Source organism: Barbus barbus (assembly GCF_936440315.1).
Source record: "Barbus barbus genome assembly, chromosome: 2".
NCBI classification, from domain to species: Eukaryota; Metazoa; Chordata; class Actinopteri; order Cypriniformes; family Cyprinidae; genus Barbus; species Barbus barbus.
In genome coordinates, this window is record NC_136730.1 from 24,634,581 (window position 1) to 24,651,578 (window position 16,998).

A 16,998-nucleotide genomic window follows, 5' to 3' on the forward strand; every position below is an offset into this window, starting at 1 on the left:
TCCTGATCAGGTCATGCCCTCCCATTTAAAAGTAGCATAACTAACGTCAGCTAACCCCTGTGGAGAGCGTCGATTGCAGGTGAAAGTAGGTTGTTCTTAAGTCTCCTGTCTCTATTAAAGTACAGCTGAGCTGGGCTGCTATTGTGAAGCATGAGTCTGTAAAGCCATATGGCCTCATGTAGAGGCTTTTTCAAGGGTCTGAATATTCAGTTACTGCAATTTATGTAATTAGTTTAGAGTGATGTTATTCTGCGCTTTCTATTCATCTCTCTCGTACCCTTTCTTTTCTTTCTCACTTTGACTCTTGACAGCCTCCATCTGGCCAGTTGATTGTAAAGGTTTATTCACGCGTTTGTGATTTATGATTAACCGGTATTGTTTTCCAGTAGCTTTCAGTTAAATGAAGAGAGATCATGCCTTAGACTTATTAAACCATCTGTCACAGTTCTGTGTCCTTTGTAGCTGAGGCTGTTTGTATTACAAATTCACAGTAAAGAACTTTATGCTGAATTAAAATAAAACAGCTGACAGCGATTGTCAGAGCATCACAGCACTATGCACTAGGAACATAATCTCTATCAAACACAGAATGACTTTGAATCAGTGCCTGTTTAATTGGTTGATTTTATGTTGTTCTCTTATGCCAACAGATGACCAGGAAGATGAGGATGCCATCGTCAACAGAATATCGTGAGTTGTTTGATACTGACCATATCGGGCGTGATAACAAGTACAAGTTCTTTTTATAGTGCATTTAAAGGATCCAGTTATATACAACTTAATATCAGAGTCTAACATTTTCTTATAAAATCTTCCACTGTACTTTGAATTGTAGTCACCATATTATTATATCATTACATCACATTAAATGTGAAAATAAAACTGATTAAAAATCATTAACATAAAAATTATTGACATACCTTTCACTAACTTTTTACTTTGTTTCTGCTTTTTCTCAGTATGTACCTGTGTACATTCACACTGGCAGTGTCTGGAGGGGCTGTCCTTCTCTTACCATTTTCTATAATCAGTAATGAGATCATGCTCTCTTTACCAAAAAACTACTACATACAGTGGCTCAATGGATCACTCATTCATGGTCAGTATCACACCTTTTTATTTGAATTTTATGTTACTTAACAAGTAGTCTTACATAAGGCTGTACCCTATTGTCTGTCATGCATTAGGTGACATTCACAGACTGCTGTAGAAATGAACGTTGCTTTTGTTCTGCTAACGGTTTACTTTGTTCTTCCAAATACGCATTACGTTATTTGTCCTTCCCTTTGTCCTTACCTTGATCATTTTAATCTAAATTAAAAAGTTTCATGTGTGCGCTTCATAAAGATTGTTTATTAAAATGATGTACTGAACAATTTATACAGTATTTAATTTTTATTTAATTTATAGTAATGTCAGTACAGCTGAAGTATTTTTCTCCTTAGCTTCAGTCATGGCCACAAGGTGGTGTCATGTGTCTATGTTTCTCTGCTAAACTAACATTTTGAGAGCAGTTTTTGGGTTAGAATGTTTGGGGGTTAAAAAATTTAGACTGGAGATATGATTCTTGAACTTTTTTTAATTCATTCGTTTTGGAGGAAAAATCTATGCAATCGATTTAAACATGGTAAACCAACTAAAACAATTATTAAATTATACAAAATTTTTAATGAACAAGGGATGGGGGGATTGTTTTCCATTTGCTGTTATTATGTAAAATTATATTAATCTGGTTAGTTTTTTGAACTTTAAAGTTGAATAAAATTATTTCTCTTTCTTTAGGCCTGTGGAACCTTATGTCCCTTTTTTCAAATCTCTGTCTCTTTGTGCTGATGCCTTTTGCCTACTTCTTCCTGGAGTCTGAGGGCTTCGCTGGTTCGAAAAAGGTATATGGTTATGTATGTTTGTGTGTTTTCTGCAAGCTCACCCTTGCTTGGCCAAACACGCACACACACGGTTTTATGCGTGACCCTTTTGATTCCAGGCACTCCCCCACCCTAAAAAGATAAAAGTTCAAAAGCAGAGCACTCTTAATTCTACAGCTCATTCAACCTTATGTCATTAGTCACTCAAACAAGGGTTGTCACCGGCGCTCATAGAGACCGTAAACCAGCAAACACTCGGCGTCACAATAGAGCGTGCAGATGAAAATGAAAGGGTGGGAGGGAATGCATCAAGTTGCCCTCTGTCTTACTCTCATCACAGTTTGAAGTCGCTCCTGGTTTATGTCCCTTACGGCAAAGCTACATAAAGATTAGTTGCTACTGTAGTTTATGAGGGCTGCACTCATTTGTACGGGAGCGAGGCGTACTGCTTCGTTTTGTCTCGTTTGCACCATGACTGTTTCTGGCCATTGATCAACCAGAAACGCAGGAGAGAGGGAAGCACTGCTTTATGTTGGCCTACACGTCTCAGAATGACCGGCGTAACGTATGTTTGTGCGTGCAGCGAAAGAGAGGAAACGATCAGAAACTGCCGCTTGTATGAAAGCCCCCTGTTAATACAGGGAAGGGTTAACTCGTCAACCGTAGAAGCCCATAAAAGCAAGATTTCATGTTTTCTTTTTAAGCATAAAGTCAAATGGCCTGCTTGTGTCAGTCTCCATGTTAGATGGTTAAATGGGAACGTATATATGGCAAATTACATTCAGTAACTGGAGGAAATGAAACTGGGTAGTTTGTTAAAAGCTTGTGAGAGCTGTAGCTGGTGAGTTTTATGGACCAGTGTTTGTATTAGTACTTCATCAAATGTAATAAACAAAACTAAAAATCTGCGGGGAAGGAAAGTGTGTGACTGGACTGCTTTCTCTCCCTCTTTCTCGCTCTCTCTAGAATTAATAGGAATAATTAAGATTTTATGATGTTTTTGAGAAAAGTTTCTTATTCTCACCAAGGCTGCATTTATTTGATCAAGAATACAGTAAAATATTTACAAAAAAAAACTGTTCTATGTTTGAGTATATTTTAAATGTGACGTGCTTGTGGCAAAGCTGAATTTTCAGCATCATTACTCCAGTCTTCAATGTCACATGATCCTTCAGAAATCATTCTAATATGCTGATTTGGTGCTCAAGAAATATTTCTCATCAATGTTGAAAGCAGTTGTGCTGCTTAATATTTTTGTGGAAACCGTGATGCAGTACCATTTAAAAGTTTGAAGTAAAATAAGTAATAAAAAAAGGGGCAAGAAACAACACTTTCTTTCCACAGAGATGCATTAAATTGATCAAAAGTGTTACTTTCTTTAATGGTGTATTTAGTGATTTTTATTATTATTTTTTTAAATAAATGAACTTTCTGTTCATTAAAGAACCCTGAAAAATAATGTATCATAGTTTCCACAAAAGTATGAAGCACTTTTTAACTACTGAACTGGATGCTTCAGCTTTTTTCAGCATTGATAATAAAGCATATCAAATTACAAAAGAGCATATTAGGATGATTTCTGATGTATCATGTAATTATGTGAAGGATCTAAAGTGTGAAAACCTATCTTTGCTATCACAGGAATACATTTCATTTTAAAATATATTCAAATAGAAAAGTTTTTTTAAATTGTAAAAATATTTCACAACATTACTGTTTTTACTGTATTTTTGATCAAATAAACACAGGCTTGGTGAGCATAAGAGATATTTCTTTAAAAAACATTAAAGATCTTATATATGTCATTTAGATTGCTCATTGAATGTACACATGCAGCTTGTAAGGGTGCTCTGGATAGACAGATATGTGCGTAGCCTGGGCCTGTAGTTCTGATTTCGTCCAACAGATGGCAGGATTATGATTTCAGTAAGAAAGAGCCTGTTGTCCCAGTCAGTGTAACATTAAAAAAATCCAATGAGAAGGTCCTTATGGCCTCCTAATTCTCTACGATCCACATGGAGATAGCACTACTAAAATTATTATCAGCTGTTATTATCACAGAGTGCAAATGGACATCACCTAACTGTTTCCTTAGGAATGACATGAACCTTGAACATGTTAAAAATGATCACATCTTTCTGTGTGTGTGTGTGTGTGTGTGTGTGTGTTTGACAGTCTCTTCCTTTGTAGTCTGTCCACAATAGAGCTGATATTTATTTTTGAGATGTGATTCTGGCTCCCAGGCTTTGCTTGCTAAGGCCGTGACACTGCGTATTTACTTTGCCTGCGCCCCATTCTATACCCGTTTCTATGACAACATATGAGTTTCTCTATTTTGACGGGAAAACGCACAACACTGGATTGGATAATAGCCTCCATAGTCAAGCCTAAATTATTGCCTGTTTGCCTTTTCTATTTCTTTCAGGATCATTTCTTGTTTTTATCAGTCTCTTAAACATTTTCTTGACTTTTAACATTCTGCTGTTTGTGTTCTTGACAAACCCCAGATTAGTTCAGAAGCCGTTCTCAAAGGTCTTATTTGTTAGACACCTCATGCTAACAAGAAAAAGATGGTGACACTGTAGGAAGAGGGATAAAAAGAAAATGAAACACACCCACAAACTTCAAAAGTACTGAAGTGCCTTGCTTAAGTCATATATCCTGTTTTCTTGTCATTTTGACGGGCTTCTAATGTATTAGTCAGAATGGCACATCAATGACGTGTGTGTGTGTGTGTGTGTGTGTGTGTGTGTGTGTACAGAGTGATTCATGTCCCCTGTGTGTTCTGCGCTCTGTTTTGTGTCTCTGACACTGCTTTCAGTGTAGCAGGCTTAAAAAGACGGTAATACTACTGTTCATGCTAAGCCTTTATTGATGAGAATCAGTTCATGGAGAGGAAATCATAGTGGACAAGGGAAATACACTGCATGTTTGTGAACTTTTCAAATTTTAAAAGATTCAAATTTTGTTCAAACTCTTCCTGCAGTCAAACTCTTTGGGAAAATCTCTCTTTCTGTTTTCCTTCTTCAGACTGACATGCACTAAACATTAATAACATTTAAAAGATGTGTCTTTTATTATATTCTAGTTTTGCTTGTTACACTTTGGAGATGAGATTTGGAGAATGAGAGAGCAGTTTGTGACCCTGACGCTGACTGAGGGTGAGTAAGGTCAGGGAGAGCCCTCTTAGAGTGAATCAGACTAATAAAACTTGCATAAATGCAAACACTAGCTTTTCCATCTACACTCTTAGAAAAGATGTGTTAAAAAATGACACACTTTGTGTAACACTCTAATTTACACATTTTGTCAATATTAAATAAAAATGTGTCGAAAAGAATAACCTCTTTTACACATGTGTAGTTTAAAAATCAACACAACTTGTGTATTTACACAGTATTTAACACCATATGTGTGGACCGATGTGCTAACACTTTATGTGTAGTTTTTAAAGTTATCCCATTGGTGTGTCAACCAATAGGATAACGTTAGGGTCTTTGAACAGAATCCAGTCAGCCCATAGTCATTTTAGTCTGTAATGATGAGACATGCTATTTCGTTTTACTTCTGTATTGTTGTAAGTAAAGTATCATATTTATACCATAATCGCTTTACTACGTTAAGTGACTAACCCTCGCGTCAAAACTGCTCGTCAAAACCACTTTTTTACTGCGGAGGAGACTGCTAGCAAGATTTCTGAGGTAAGATGTACTTGAAATCATATTTTGCTTACATTTATTAACAAAAACAATGTTTTAATACTATTTTAAACGTGCGGTCATGGTAATTAATTAGCTGAAGCACATATGCAACTTTAACTTTACTGTAACGTAAAGTTACATCAAGCAGCTTCTCAGCGGCGAAAGCGCCTTGAAAACTGATTTCAGATAGACAATCTTTTCCCACTTTCACTCCACATTTCCAAGAGTAAAGACACCTTTACAAATGACTGAATTTAGCACGCAAAATTTTGCCAAGCAGTGATAAATATGACCGCACTTTTAGACCGCACTTTTTTTTTTTTGTCAGTAAAGAAATGGAGCTGGCAATGCTCTTTATTTATTATGTCTAAAGTATGTAAAAGTTTGCTGAAATGATTAGCAATATGTTATAAGTGCTTTGGAGTCACTGGTGCAGACCAGGTAGCTTGCATCTAAATTTGCTAACATTATATCAAATATGTGATGTCTAACATTGTTTATTATACAGCTAATGAACCAATCAGAAGATGGACCATTTTCTATGTTCACAATTCAGGTAAGCACTGCAGTAAAATTCACATTAAATCATTCATTCATACCAAATCAAGCATTCTTTAGTTTATAAACTTTAGTTAATATTTTAGCATTATTTTGATCTTTCGTTAGGCAGAAGACTCTTTGCCATTGCAGTCCCACATGACCAGGAAGGCACCTAATATCAGAGCACAGGTGGGTTACTCTAGGAAGGAGAAAGATCTTCACATAGTGATTGCGTGCATGTGTCTTAGTGTGTTTTTGTCTCAAACAGCTACCCCTTTACTGCAGACAAGCTGACGGCTAAATCCTCAATTGGAGTCTTTCTCTCTATGGATCTCAGCATTTTTTGGACAGAATTTAGGATATGTAAGTATTAAAATTAAATCTGACATAATTTAGTTTACAGTTCAGCTGAAATGTTTGTATATGTTATTGACAAGCTGTTACTTACAAATATATATTAGAGTAAAAAAGGTTTAAAAATGCAGGTTAAAAATAAATTCCCTCTCTGTCTTAATATAGTGTTGGAACCCAGGATCTCCACTGAAGGACTGAGTACATTTGTGTTTGTGGACACGCATACATACAGACCAGGGAACATTCTGATGTTGGCAAAGTTCTGAGCAGGATCCAGTCTTCAGAGAAGTTCATGTATTCCCAAAGGTGGACAAAAACATTGTGTTGGCTTTTAAAAGGCTATTTTGATAATGACTTTTACTCCTATGCTGTGTAAAAGATGGAGGAGTATAGACATTGATAATAAGAAATTTTTTTTGACCATCAAAGAGACTTCTTTCTAAATACTTTGCCATTGCAGTCCCACATGGCCACCAGCAATCCAGCAAAGTTTGGAAAAAAGTGTAATGATTATGAAGGTGGGGTTATGTGTCATGTTACATAATGAGATGAAAATAACTGTTTTGTCCTATGTTGGACATTTCCTTTTTTGACGGCTTAAAATTGTATATATATTCTGCAGTTCTATGAATGTAATTGATATTTCATCATAATAAATATTTTGACAAGCTAAACAACCAATGAATTTTCCATTCATTTTGTTTAGAATTTCATGTATGTTTTTTAACATAATGTATGTAGTGAAGGACAGCACATAATGTGTGAAAGTATACACGTTTACACATCTTTGTGATAACCTTTCTGACACGTTTACTGTGTTAAAGTCATCAACACAATGAATGAGTAAAAATTAACACAAAAAACATTGTCCCAGAACTCATCCATTAATGTGTTAAAATTTAACACAGGTTGTCATTTTTAACACATCTTTCTAAGAGTGTATATCTCTCCCCTTGTCTCTCTCTCTCTCTCACACACACATACATTTCTTGGAAGTCAACATGATATTAGCAGCTGTCTGATTAGAGTATACTGCAGTGTGTGTGTATGTGAAGGAGAATGGAAAAAAAGAGTGTGTGTGTGTGTGAGAATGGACTAGATGCTGAATATTTTAGAGTTGCTATATTAAGCAGTGCTCACATTTAGATGGGCAAGAGAAGAAGAGCTCAAGCCATTTCTGGCTTTTTTGCCACATGTTCTCTTCGTCTGGGCTGTATTTGTGTTCTTGCTTCCAAATACATTGAGAGGTCTGTACTAGTTACTTTAGCAGAATATCCTTGTGACCAGTGTTCGAACTATACCGTGGACTTTGGGGGAGCCCACCTTTTTTTTTTTTTACGGGGGCTGGGGGGGGGGGGGGGTCTATGGGATCGTGCGCTCAAATTTAGGCCCTAGCCCGACCCACGTCTGACAGTTTATCAGAATTACCGACCCCCCCCCCTTCTCCTAAAACAGTTTATACTACTGTTTCGGCTATTAAAATAGTTCAGTTTTGTGTGTAATTATTATATATATTTTTTTTTTTTTTTTTTTTATGAAGTTAATTTAGAAAAACGTTTGGAGCATTTGTGTTCGTTAAGTAGCCTATACGTTTTTTTTTGTTTGTTTTTTTTTAAAGTAACGACCAAGCGGCCAGCTGTATGAGCTGATCATAGTCTATGTTTGATCAATTAGCCTTCTCATATTATCACAACTTGCCTAAAATAAAATCTATAGATATACTAAAACAGTTCAAGTATATAACAATGTTTAAGCGTTAAACCTGCGCTATAATAATAATGTGCACTAGCCTATATCTCTGAGTTTGTGCGGAGATTGGAAGCTAAAGCGCGCTCTGCAGGACATGGAGGCACCAGCAAACACTTGCATTGTTTTAGTGGAAACAAATTAAAATAGCCTACGCCCTCATTTTGTTTTTGTTTTTTGGGGTTTTTTTTGATAAAGGTAAGAGTAATACATCATTCGGACCTGTAAAGGGTCTACTTGTATTTGTGTGCACTCACAATATCAACAAAAGGTAGTTCTTTTATAAAACAAAGAAAACAAACATGATGTGCTTTCTGCCGTCTTGAAAAGGAGCGCTTCACAAAAATGAACCGAAGCTGAGCAAATACATGCCTCACAGACATGATAAATATATCTATAGAAAGCTTTAAATTATCACTTAACAAAATAAAAAAAATTGAAAACAAAAACTGTTTTATTATAATTTTAATCATAATCAATAAAGATGCATTTCTCTCTAAAGGCGCGTCTAATGAGGATCAGCAACTTCATCCTTGTGACTCAGAAAACATTAGTTTATTAGTAAATAATTCAAATATCCCCTTAATATTTTGCGCGGACACATTCATGGTTATGTTTGCTAGGGTTTTGCAGCAAGCTTTAGTCTATTACGTGCATTTGAACGCAGAAGTATTCAGCTGCGCTGAAGACACTTGCGCACCTGCTGCTGCTGCGGGACACTAAACACCGTCGAGCTGCTCTCAGTCACTAATCGATGGATGTCTACAATATAATAATAATGAGAAACCCAAAACAGGCCCGAGGCCCGGCCCGCGTCTGAACTATGACGTGGAAATTAGCCCGAAGCCCGGCCCTAGAGGCGTAAAAAAAGTTGGGGCTTGCAGCAGGTGATTCGGTCATGCCATTAAACTGCCTTGTGTTCTTTTTGCCATGGTGGCTGTATGATGCTAACTGCAGAATGGATTTCAAGGACTGCGCGCACAGATCTACGGCCAATGTTGAATCCAATGTTTATATTTTTCCTACGAATCTTTGAGTTAACGTATTAAACATGAGTGGAATGAATTTGCACCGCAGCGCCCCCACACCTTGACGCTCATGACAAGAATAGCATGTATAGTTATCTTTATTGAAGTGAATTAGGTTTAAATCGCCGTCATGCATGAATGAATATTTTTGCGATTTTACACATAATAATCCAAGATGATCACATTACAGAAAACTGAAATTGCACGTCAAAATAACACATTGTCAATATTTTTTGAGACCCCCCAAAATTTCACAAATCACGTTTTCAGGGGAGCCCATGTCTTATTAAGGGGAGCCGACCTCCCCCTAGCTCCCCCGTAGTTCGCACACCCTGCTTGTGACACATTTGCATGCATTTTGTTTGTTTTTTTGCAGATTTTCTCAGTTATTTATGGACACAGATTCTTTAAATGCACTAATTCACAATCTAAATATCAAAGGTTCAAATCCATTGAGGGGAGACTGATATGAGGCAGATGTTGTTCATCAGGAAGTCACTTGGAGGTGCTCTAGATTCTCTTAATATCAAGAACTATTAAATACTGCACATATGCAAAGTGCCTAATGGATTGAGACATACATGTTTAACCTGTTAACCCGCATCGGCCCGCGGGCGGGCCGGAAGGGCGTGGTCGGGCGTGGTCGGACTTTTTATTACCTTTGTTTTAGAACAATATTCAATCAATTATCATTAACTATATATCATTTGAAAGCTAAAACACTCAAGATTAACGATGTGAGCTTGTTTTTGAAATCAATACACCAGAGAGGAAAGGGTTAACAGAAATGCTGAAAGACCGGCCATTTAAAATGAACAAAGCGAACCGCAGTACTCACGTTTGATCGCCAATAGCGCTGGTCAGCTCAGACTATTCCAAGACACACCAGCATACATTTCAAGAGAAGGGTCCACTCTTCAAAATGCATCCACTTTTTAATCCAAAACAACGAAAAAATAGGGGAAAACACGATAGATCCTCCTTTGTTTACATAAGCGATTCGAGTTATAGTTATCGATAGCGTCCATTTTCCAATAAATATCGATTATAATTCGTATTCCAGCTTTGAAACGCCATCTATTTCCAGCAGAATCGTCTCTTCCGAGTAAGAATAGCCCTCCCTCGTCTCTCTCCTTCAATCGCAGGAGCTGTTATAACCCGGGACAGTAAGCGCGTCCGTGAATGGGTCAGCGAGGTGTCAATCCGGACACATCACAATAGGGGTGTTTGAACCCAGCCAATGCCTCGCCAGCACAGTTTTGATGGATGGAAGTGTTAGCCAACCACAAGGACGTTTAAAGTGATTGACAGTTTGAATAGTTTACGTAAGATTGTTTAGAGAATAGCTCGGCGTATTGTCCGTGTGTTTTCGTGCGCTCTCGGGTTACGCATGAAGCGTACACATAATGGCGTCGCAGCGCTACACAGACTGGCTATCAGCGAACAGATGTTGTCCAAAGCTCACATCTGAATCTCTCCATCGTGGATCTTCGACTTGAGAAGTGTTTCTGTGGCGTTTGGTGGTGTTTTGGAGGACGTGGGGAGAAAAATGGCTAATTTAGTAGCCGAATACGCGCTGAGATCGCTGGGAAGCGTGGATAGCATTAGCACGTAAGTGTCTCCACCCTCCTCTTGAATGTTTATGTGTCTTTATCATGTATTTGCAGCTTTTGTTTCATGTTAGCTGTTTTAGATTCTAAAAATGACAACGGAGAGGGATAATATGAGGGGATTACATGAGTTTTGTTCGTGTGGGTGGGTGGGTGTGTTTGTTTGTGGGTATGTCCCGGTTATTGTGTGTGTGTGTGTGCGTGCGCGCGTGTGTGTGTGTGTGTACAAAATGTAAACAGTGTTGCAAGTTTGATTTGTTTTGCTTACACACTTTCTCACTCTTTTTCTCTCACTCTTCCCTGTCTTTTCAGAGGTCTGGTGAATCCAGATGGTCAGAAAAAAAACCATTTTAGTGGCTGCTAGAGCGTCTTCCTCCACTGTAAATACTGTAAATAGTTTTTTTTTATTATTATTTAGTAATATTAGTAATAGTAATCTATTACTATATTAGTAAAATAGTAATATTCATAATATTCACCATATAAAATAAATAAAAAATACAAATGTTGTAAAAACAATGAATTTTGCATGTTTTGTGTTTTCACTAGTTCAAAAATGATCAAATCTGTTTTGGTTCACTGTTTTCATTATTGGAATTGTTCAGAATAAAGACTGTTTAGTTATGTTCAAATTCTGAAATAGTTTTGTGTTTTTTTGTGGTTTCATTGGTAGAGCAGTTCTGAATTGATATACATATGTAGTATGCAGTGTCTTATGGAGTCTCTAAATAGCATTTTTGAAAGGATTCCTAGACTTTTCTTGAAATAAAATATCCAAATGACTTTTCCAAAGCTTTTCTTGAAATGAAATACCATAAAGATGTACTTTCTGTAAGTCTTTACCTATAAAAAATTTATTATTTCATATTTTATTTCAGGAAATATTTAGGCGTTTTTTTTCAAAAATGCCATTTGTAGACTAACCAAATGACTAAATGAGTCAGCACTACAAATGCTGTTCAGAAATAGTTTTTTATTGTGTGTTTTGGTGGGCAGAGCAGTTCTGAATTGATATACATATATGTATTATGTAGTTTTGACTCATTTGGACATTTGTTTACAAAGTGTCTATTTGGGGTCTCCAAATGGCTTTTTTGAAAGGACGCCTAGATTTTTTTTAAATAAAAGCTTACAGAAACTACATTTTTGGGAGTATCATCCTCAAATTTGAATCAAAACATGGTCAGATGTTCAGCTTTATCTTTATGGTGTTTTCAGGCCTTTGGCATGAAAGTCTCATCCATTTTTCCCTTAGTGAGCTTCATTAAAACATATCGCGAGTCAATTTCATGTATATTTTACCTTGTTTTACTCTATTGCTATACTAATTTTGAGTTATTATGACTCTAGAGTAACAAAGGATCAAGTGTCTAGTTTCAAACAACACCAGATTTTTAAATATAGACCTTAGGGTTCAAGAGCTACAGACATTTTTATTTGGTTATATCGTTTTTTACAAAATGCTCAAAAATAGGGGCGCAGGGTAACAGGTTAAAGGAATCAGGGAATTTAGACACTTGAAAATGTGTGAAAGGGACAGTTGAAGGGAAATAATTTTCATGGTCAGATGTGTATTTTTTTGGATTACATATTTATTGTTTATAAATGTTGTACATGCTTGTAGTTCAGTTTGTCACTTGTGTCTGTTGTCATTGTAAGTGATGGATGTGTACGCTACCATTCAAATGAATGAGATTGGTAAGATTAGTCTCTTATGTTCATCAAAGTGCTTTTATATGCTTAAAATACAGGACAATATTAATATAATGTATTAGTACAATTAAAAAATATATATATTTTAAATTTAATTTAAAATGTAATTTATTCCTGTGATGCTGAAGCTGAATTTTTAGCAGCCATTACTCCAGTGTCACATGATATTTCAGAAATCATACTAATATGCTGATTTGCTGTGATTTTCTTATTTTCAATATTGAAAACAAGTTGTGTTGCTTCCTAATTTCATGGAAACCATGACACATTTAATGCATCATTGCCGAATAAAAGCATTAATTTCTTTCCAAAAACCTTACTGATCCCAAACTTTGGAACTTTTGTCATTTGTGTGTTTTCTGCACAGTGAAAGATCAGACTCATCACAGTGTTGCAGTTTACAAACACTTGCAGTCACCAATATCAATATGTAGGTTCAGGGGGAACAAGTAAATCAGGAGTGGAGTAAAATACCACACATAAGGCACTTACTGACCCAGAAAAAAACTCCTAATAGTTTCCAGATGAGCCTCTGGAGTTAATCTCAGACAGTAGCAGCCACCTTTTTCATTTTAGCCACAAACTCTGACCGGACATGTTAATAACTGTTCATGTAAGTGTGTGTGTGTGTGTGTGTCAGTGAATGAGAGAGAGGAAGGTCATTAGTTTCTTTGTGCATCTGGTGACCTATTGTTGTATGTGTGTTTTGTATTGGGAAGGGGGCTTGACATTGAGTCAGTGTTACAGGGAAGTCCCAGGGCTTCCAGGGCTAAATTTTCAATTAGAGCCTCATTTACACGTGCGTGCGTGTGCATGTGCGTGTGTGTGTGTGTGTGTGTTTCTGAATCACTCTTGGCTACAGCGTAAGTAAACCTGAAAACATTAAAGCGGGTGTTTGTTGGTTTCAGGGCATAAAGGCTCGAGTGCTGGAGACGTTTGTCATGCTCTTTCTGCTGGGTCTCCTCATCCTGGGCATTGTATGGGTGGCGTCCGCTCTCATCGACAATGATGCCGCCAGCATGGAATCGCTCTACGGTTTGTCTCTTGACCCTCCTCCTACCGATGTGGATGCATGCATGTGATGTAATCCGTTATGTATTGACCTGTGGTTTATTGTGCCTGTCACGTTCTCTTGTTCTAGATTTATGGGACTTTTATCTGCCATATCTTTACTCCTGCATCTCTCTGATGGGAGGCCTGTTGCTGCTTAGTAAGTTCACGTGAAACTGTGCTGTCAGTGGACTCTGCATGATCACTTTTGTATTTAGTTCTCAGTGGATGCTGTAACTTTCAATGCAGTGAAGAGAATGAAAATTGTGAGGAAAATTAAGCACTGTCTTATGAAGACCTTGAAGTTGGACAGTTTTTAAACGTATTGGAGGGCAAGTGTTGAACCTCCTGGTTGAGCATCAGCCTTTTATTTTCATCTGTTTAGAGGAAATTAAGAACAAATTAAATGTCAACAAAGTGTCCCATAGCAGGACAGTTTTGTTGATACAATCCACTTTGACAATAAATGTACTCATTACTAAATTACTAATATGTTCATATGTAATATACCAAAATGTTATGTTTACTACCCAGCAGGCACACAATGTCATAAGATGTTGATATTTGATTAAACTTCGGTTGCGACATCGAGTGACAAATTCAATGTCAATTCAACATCTGATGCCAATGTTCATTTATTGTCAAGTACTGACATCAGCTGATGTTGATATTTGTTGTTTTAACTGGTTGTGTAACCAAAATCCAATGTTAAGTCAACGCCAAATTGCTGTCAAATACTGATGTCAACCCAATTTTCATTCTCAACCAAAATGAAACATCTGTCCTACGGCAACCTGACGTTATATTGATGACCTGTGCCTGCTGGGTATAGTTAATATAGTGTAATGTAAAATTATGAAATATAAAGTGGCCATGTGGAATTTTTTAAGTTTTAATAAAAATGCAAATGCAGTTATTCCTATGTATTGTGGTATTGGTGCATGCAATTAAATTGATTAATTTCTTCTTTTGTTCTTGTAGTGAAAAACAGTGTGGAAAACAACTAGACTGTTACTTTTGAATATTTTAATTAAGCAGGTTGAATCTCATTGGCAGCAGTATAGCTGTTTGGTTGAAATGGTTCCTCTGATTAAAATGGCTTCAAGTATATTTTCCAGAGCAAACAGATACATATTAAATGTGTTATTAAGACTTGTTTCAACCACTCTTACAGTGGTTAGATAAATTTGAACTAGTTCAAAGATTGCATTCATACTTTTGCTTTAGAAAAGCATAAATGAGCATGCGAGTGTTTAAAGCAGCTTCTTGTCTCTTCTCATCAGTGTGTACTCCAGTAGGACTGTCACGCATGTTCACAGTGATGGGCCAATTACTAGTCAAACCCACAGTAAGTACTATTACACTATATGTGTGTGTGTGTATGCATTTGTTAAACATCCACTCTCATTCCTCCTCACACCCTGTTCCTCTCTTTCCCTGTCTGTAAAGATTTTAGAGGATCTGGATGAGCAGATTTATTGTATACAGCTGCAGGAAGAGGCCCTGGAGCGTAGACTCAATGGTGAGTGTTTTTGTTTTTATATGATGGGCAAATGCAAGGATTATTACATATTTGTATTATTTTCTTTATTACCTGAATAACAGCGGATTATTTGCATCTGCAACTTCTAGCATTTATTCTGCTACAAATCTGCCATATTTTTGGTGATGTTGCAAGAAATGCAGAGTATCACTTTTATTAGGTGCTTTCTTTTTCGACAGAATTAATTCATCACAGTAATAAATGGTAGTGTACAAATAGTTGTGCTTGGTTTATTTTTATAATAAAATAAAAGAGGAATCTAATAGAATTATGTCCCTTTTGAACCACCCGCTCATGTTGTCTTACTTTCTTTGACTCCCTTCCTTAACCCCGCTGTATCTGAGAACAAAATACCCATATGCTCCAGTGTTTCCTACAGGATTTTGTTTGATTTAATCAGATAAGTAACTGGTGAAACAACATAATTAAAATATAATATAACGTTTTCTCCTACTCATACGTCTTCTTTTAGCTGACTTTTATTCCCATACACAAACATCCACACAATGCAGGAAGTGTTCATGTTTAAAGCCAAACTAGACTTTTGCTTCAACTCATGCACGCAACAGAGTGTACAGATGCCAGTCAACATAGAACATGTGCTTTTCTATTGAATTCACGGAGGTAAGCTAGATCATCTTAACTGATAGTGCCCAGTTGCTCAAAACCCATGGATGAATTTCAATAGCCTCTCATTTGGTTGTTTGGTTCTGTAGTGTTAGCACCAAAGGTAGATTTGCTTTGAACACCTGATAAAATAATTGTAATCTGTTTTAACGATTTTCGCTTCTTTATGATTGCCGTTTGATGTGAAGCGCATTGGCAGTCACTGTGATCGGGTGACAAAAGGCCAATAGGGATGTGGAATGTGATTTTGGCAAAGCTCAAAAACTCTGCGTTACAGGAAGATCTCGCTCAGGCGTTAAGGAGAGAACGATTTTACCTTATCAGGAATTTAAGGAATTTTCGTTCTTTTCTTCTTTAACCCCATAAATGCAAAACCTGAGGTGAAGTTGGGGGGAAAAGAGTTCAGGAGGAAACTGTCTACTTTGCTTTACTCTCTTATCTGGCTTCTATCTAATAACAATTATTCAACTGACTGTAACTTCATTTAGATCCTACATGCCTGCACAAGCTTTCTTGCAGACCCTTGATATGGGCTAATTCACAAGTGTGTTAGTTATTACATTAATGCACTGCTCTGCATCTCTACTTCATCTCATGTCATCAGTTGAGGCCATTAATACAGGTTAAAGTATTGAAGTATTAATCTGAGTGCATTCATATAGTTGCATGTATGTGAATGTGCGCATTAGAGCACTTTTTTTCTGAACTGTGGCAGAGTCTTGCAACTGTGTGTTTAGGTGCATTTGCCTGAGTGTATGCTTTCGTCCAGATGCAGGCATTTGTTTGTCCTCTGTCTTGGCTCTTGCTATGTTTTTCTCTGTTGCCCAGATGCGCAGTGGCAGGGTGACCTTGCAAAAACTCTCTTCGGTACCGGATGGTTCTCTGCTTTGCATAATTACCACTGACGTAATGCAGAACCGGCTGAAGTTTCTTTAGAAAACAATGACATAATCTCCTCTCCTTCTGCCAGCGTACCTTGCTACTGAGCATCACCTTTATCACCTTAATTGAAGGGCTATATGCAAGAATTTATTCAAAAGTTTTCTAATCTTCTTGAAATGGGGACAGCGGCAGTTCTGAAATTATTGGCCGATGCCATTACTTACGTCATCAGAAATGAGGTTTTTAAGAGAATTTGGGTAGAAATTTGTTGATAATGTCATGAATGCACTGTATGCAGTAAATGCAGTAAATATACCTAATTAATAATAATAATTTTTC

At 36.9% G+C, this 16,998-nt stretch overlaps 1 protein-coding gene and 1 long non-coding RNA gene across 4 annotated transcripts in view; both read left to right on the forward strand.

The window, feature by feature from the left end:
* The window catches only part of lmbr1 (limb development membrane protein 1), a 41,923-nt gene that overhangs the window by 3,849 nt on the left and 21,076 nt on the right, over positions 1-16,998 (forward strand). Inside the window, exons 3-10 of one of the 3 annotated variants that reach the window (XM_079429725.1) lie at positions 651-690; positions 960-1,099; positions 1,783-1,886; positions 4,954-5,026; positions 13,466-13,592; positions 13,699-13,767; positions 14,891-14,955; positions 15,057-15,129. In XM_079429725.1, coding sequence (XP_079285851.1) covers positions 13,499-13,592; positions 13,699-13,767; positions 14,891-14,955; positions 15,057-15,129 — 301 coding nt within the window. In that variant the 5' untranslated portion in view covers positions 651-690; positions 960-1,099; positions 1,783-1,886; positions 4,954-5,026; positions 13,466-13,498. The remainder of the gene's footprint in view (positions 1-650; positions 691-959; positions 1,100-1,782; positions 1,887-4,953; positions 5,027-13,465; positions 13,593-13,698; positions 13,768-14,890; positions 14,956-15,056; positions 15,130-16,998) is intronic. The other 2 variants (XM_079429723.1, XM_079429724.1) reach the window with 2 other exon arrangements.
* LOC306877795 lies at positions 6,002-6,440 on the forward strand. The gene is made up of 3 exons (XR_013784901.1): positions 6,002-6,122; positions 6,233-6,295; positions 6,375-6,440. It is a non-coding gene; the product is annotated as an uncharacterized lncRNA (long non-coding RNA).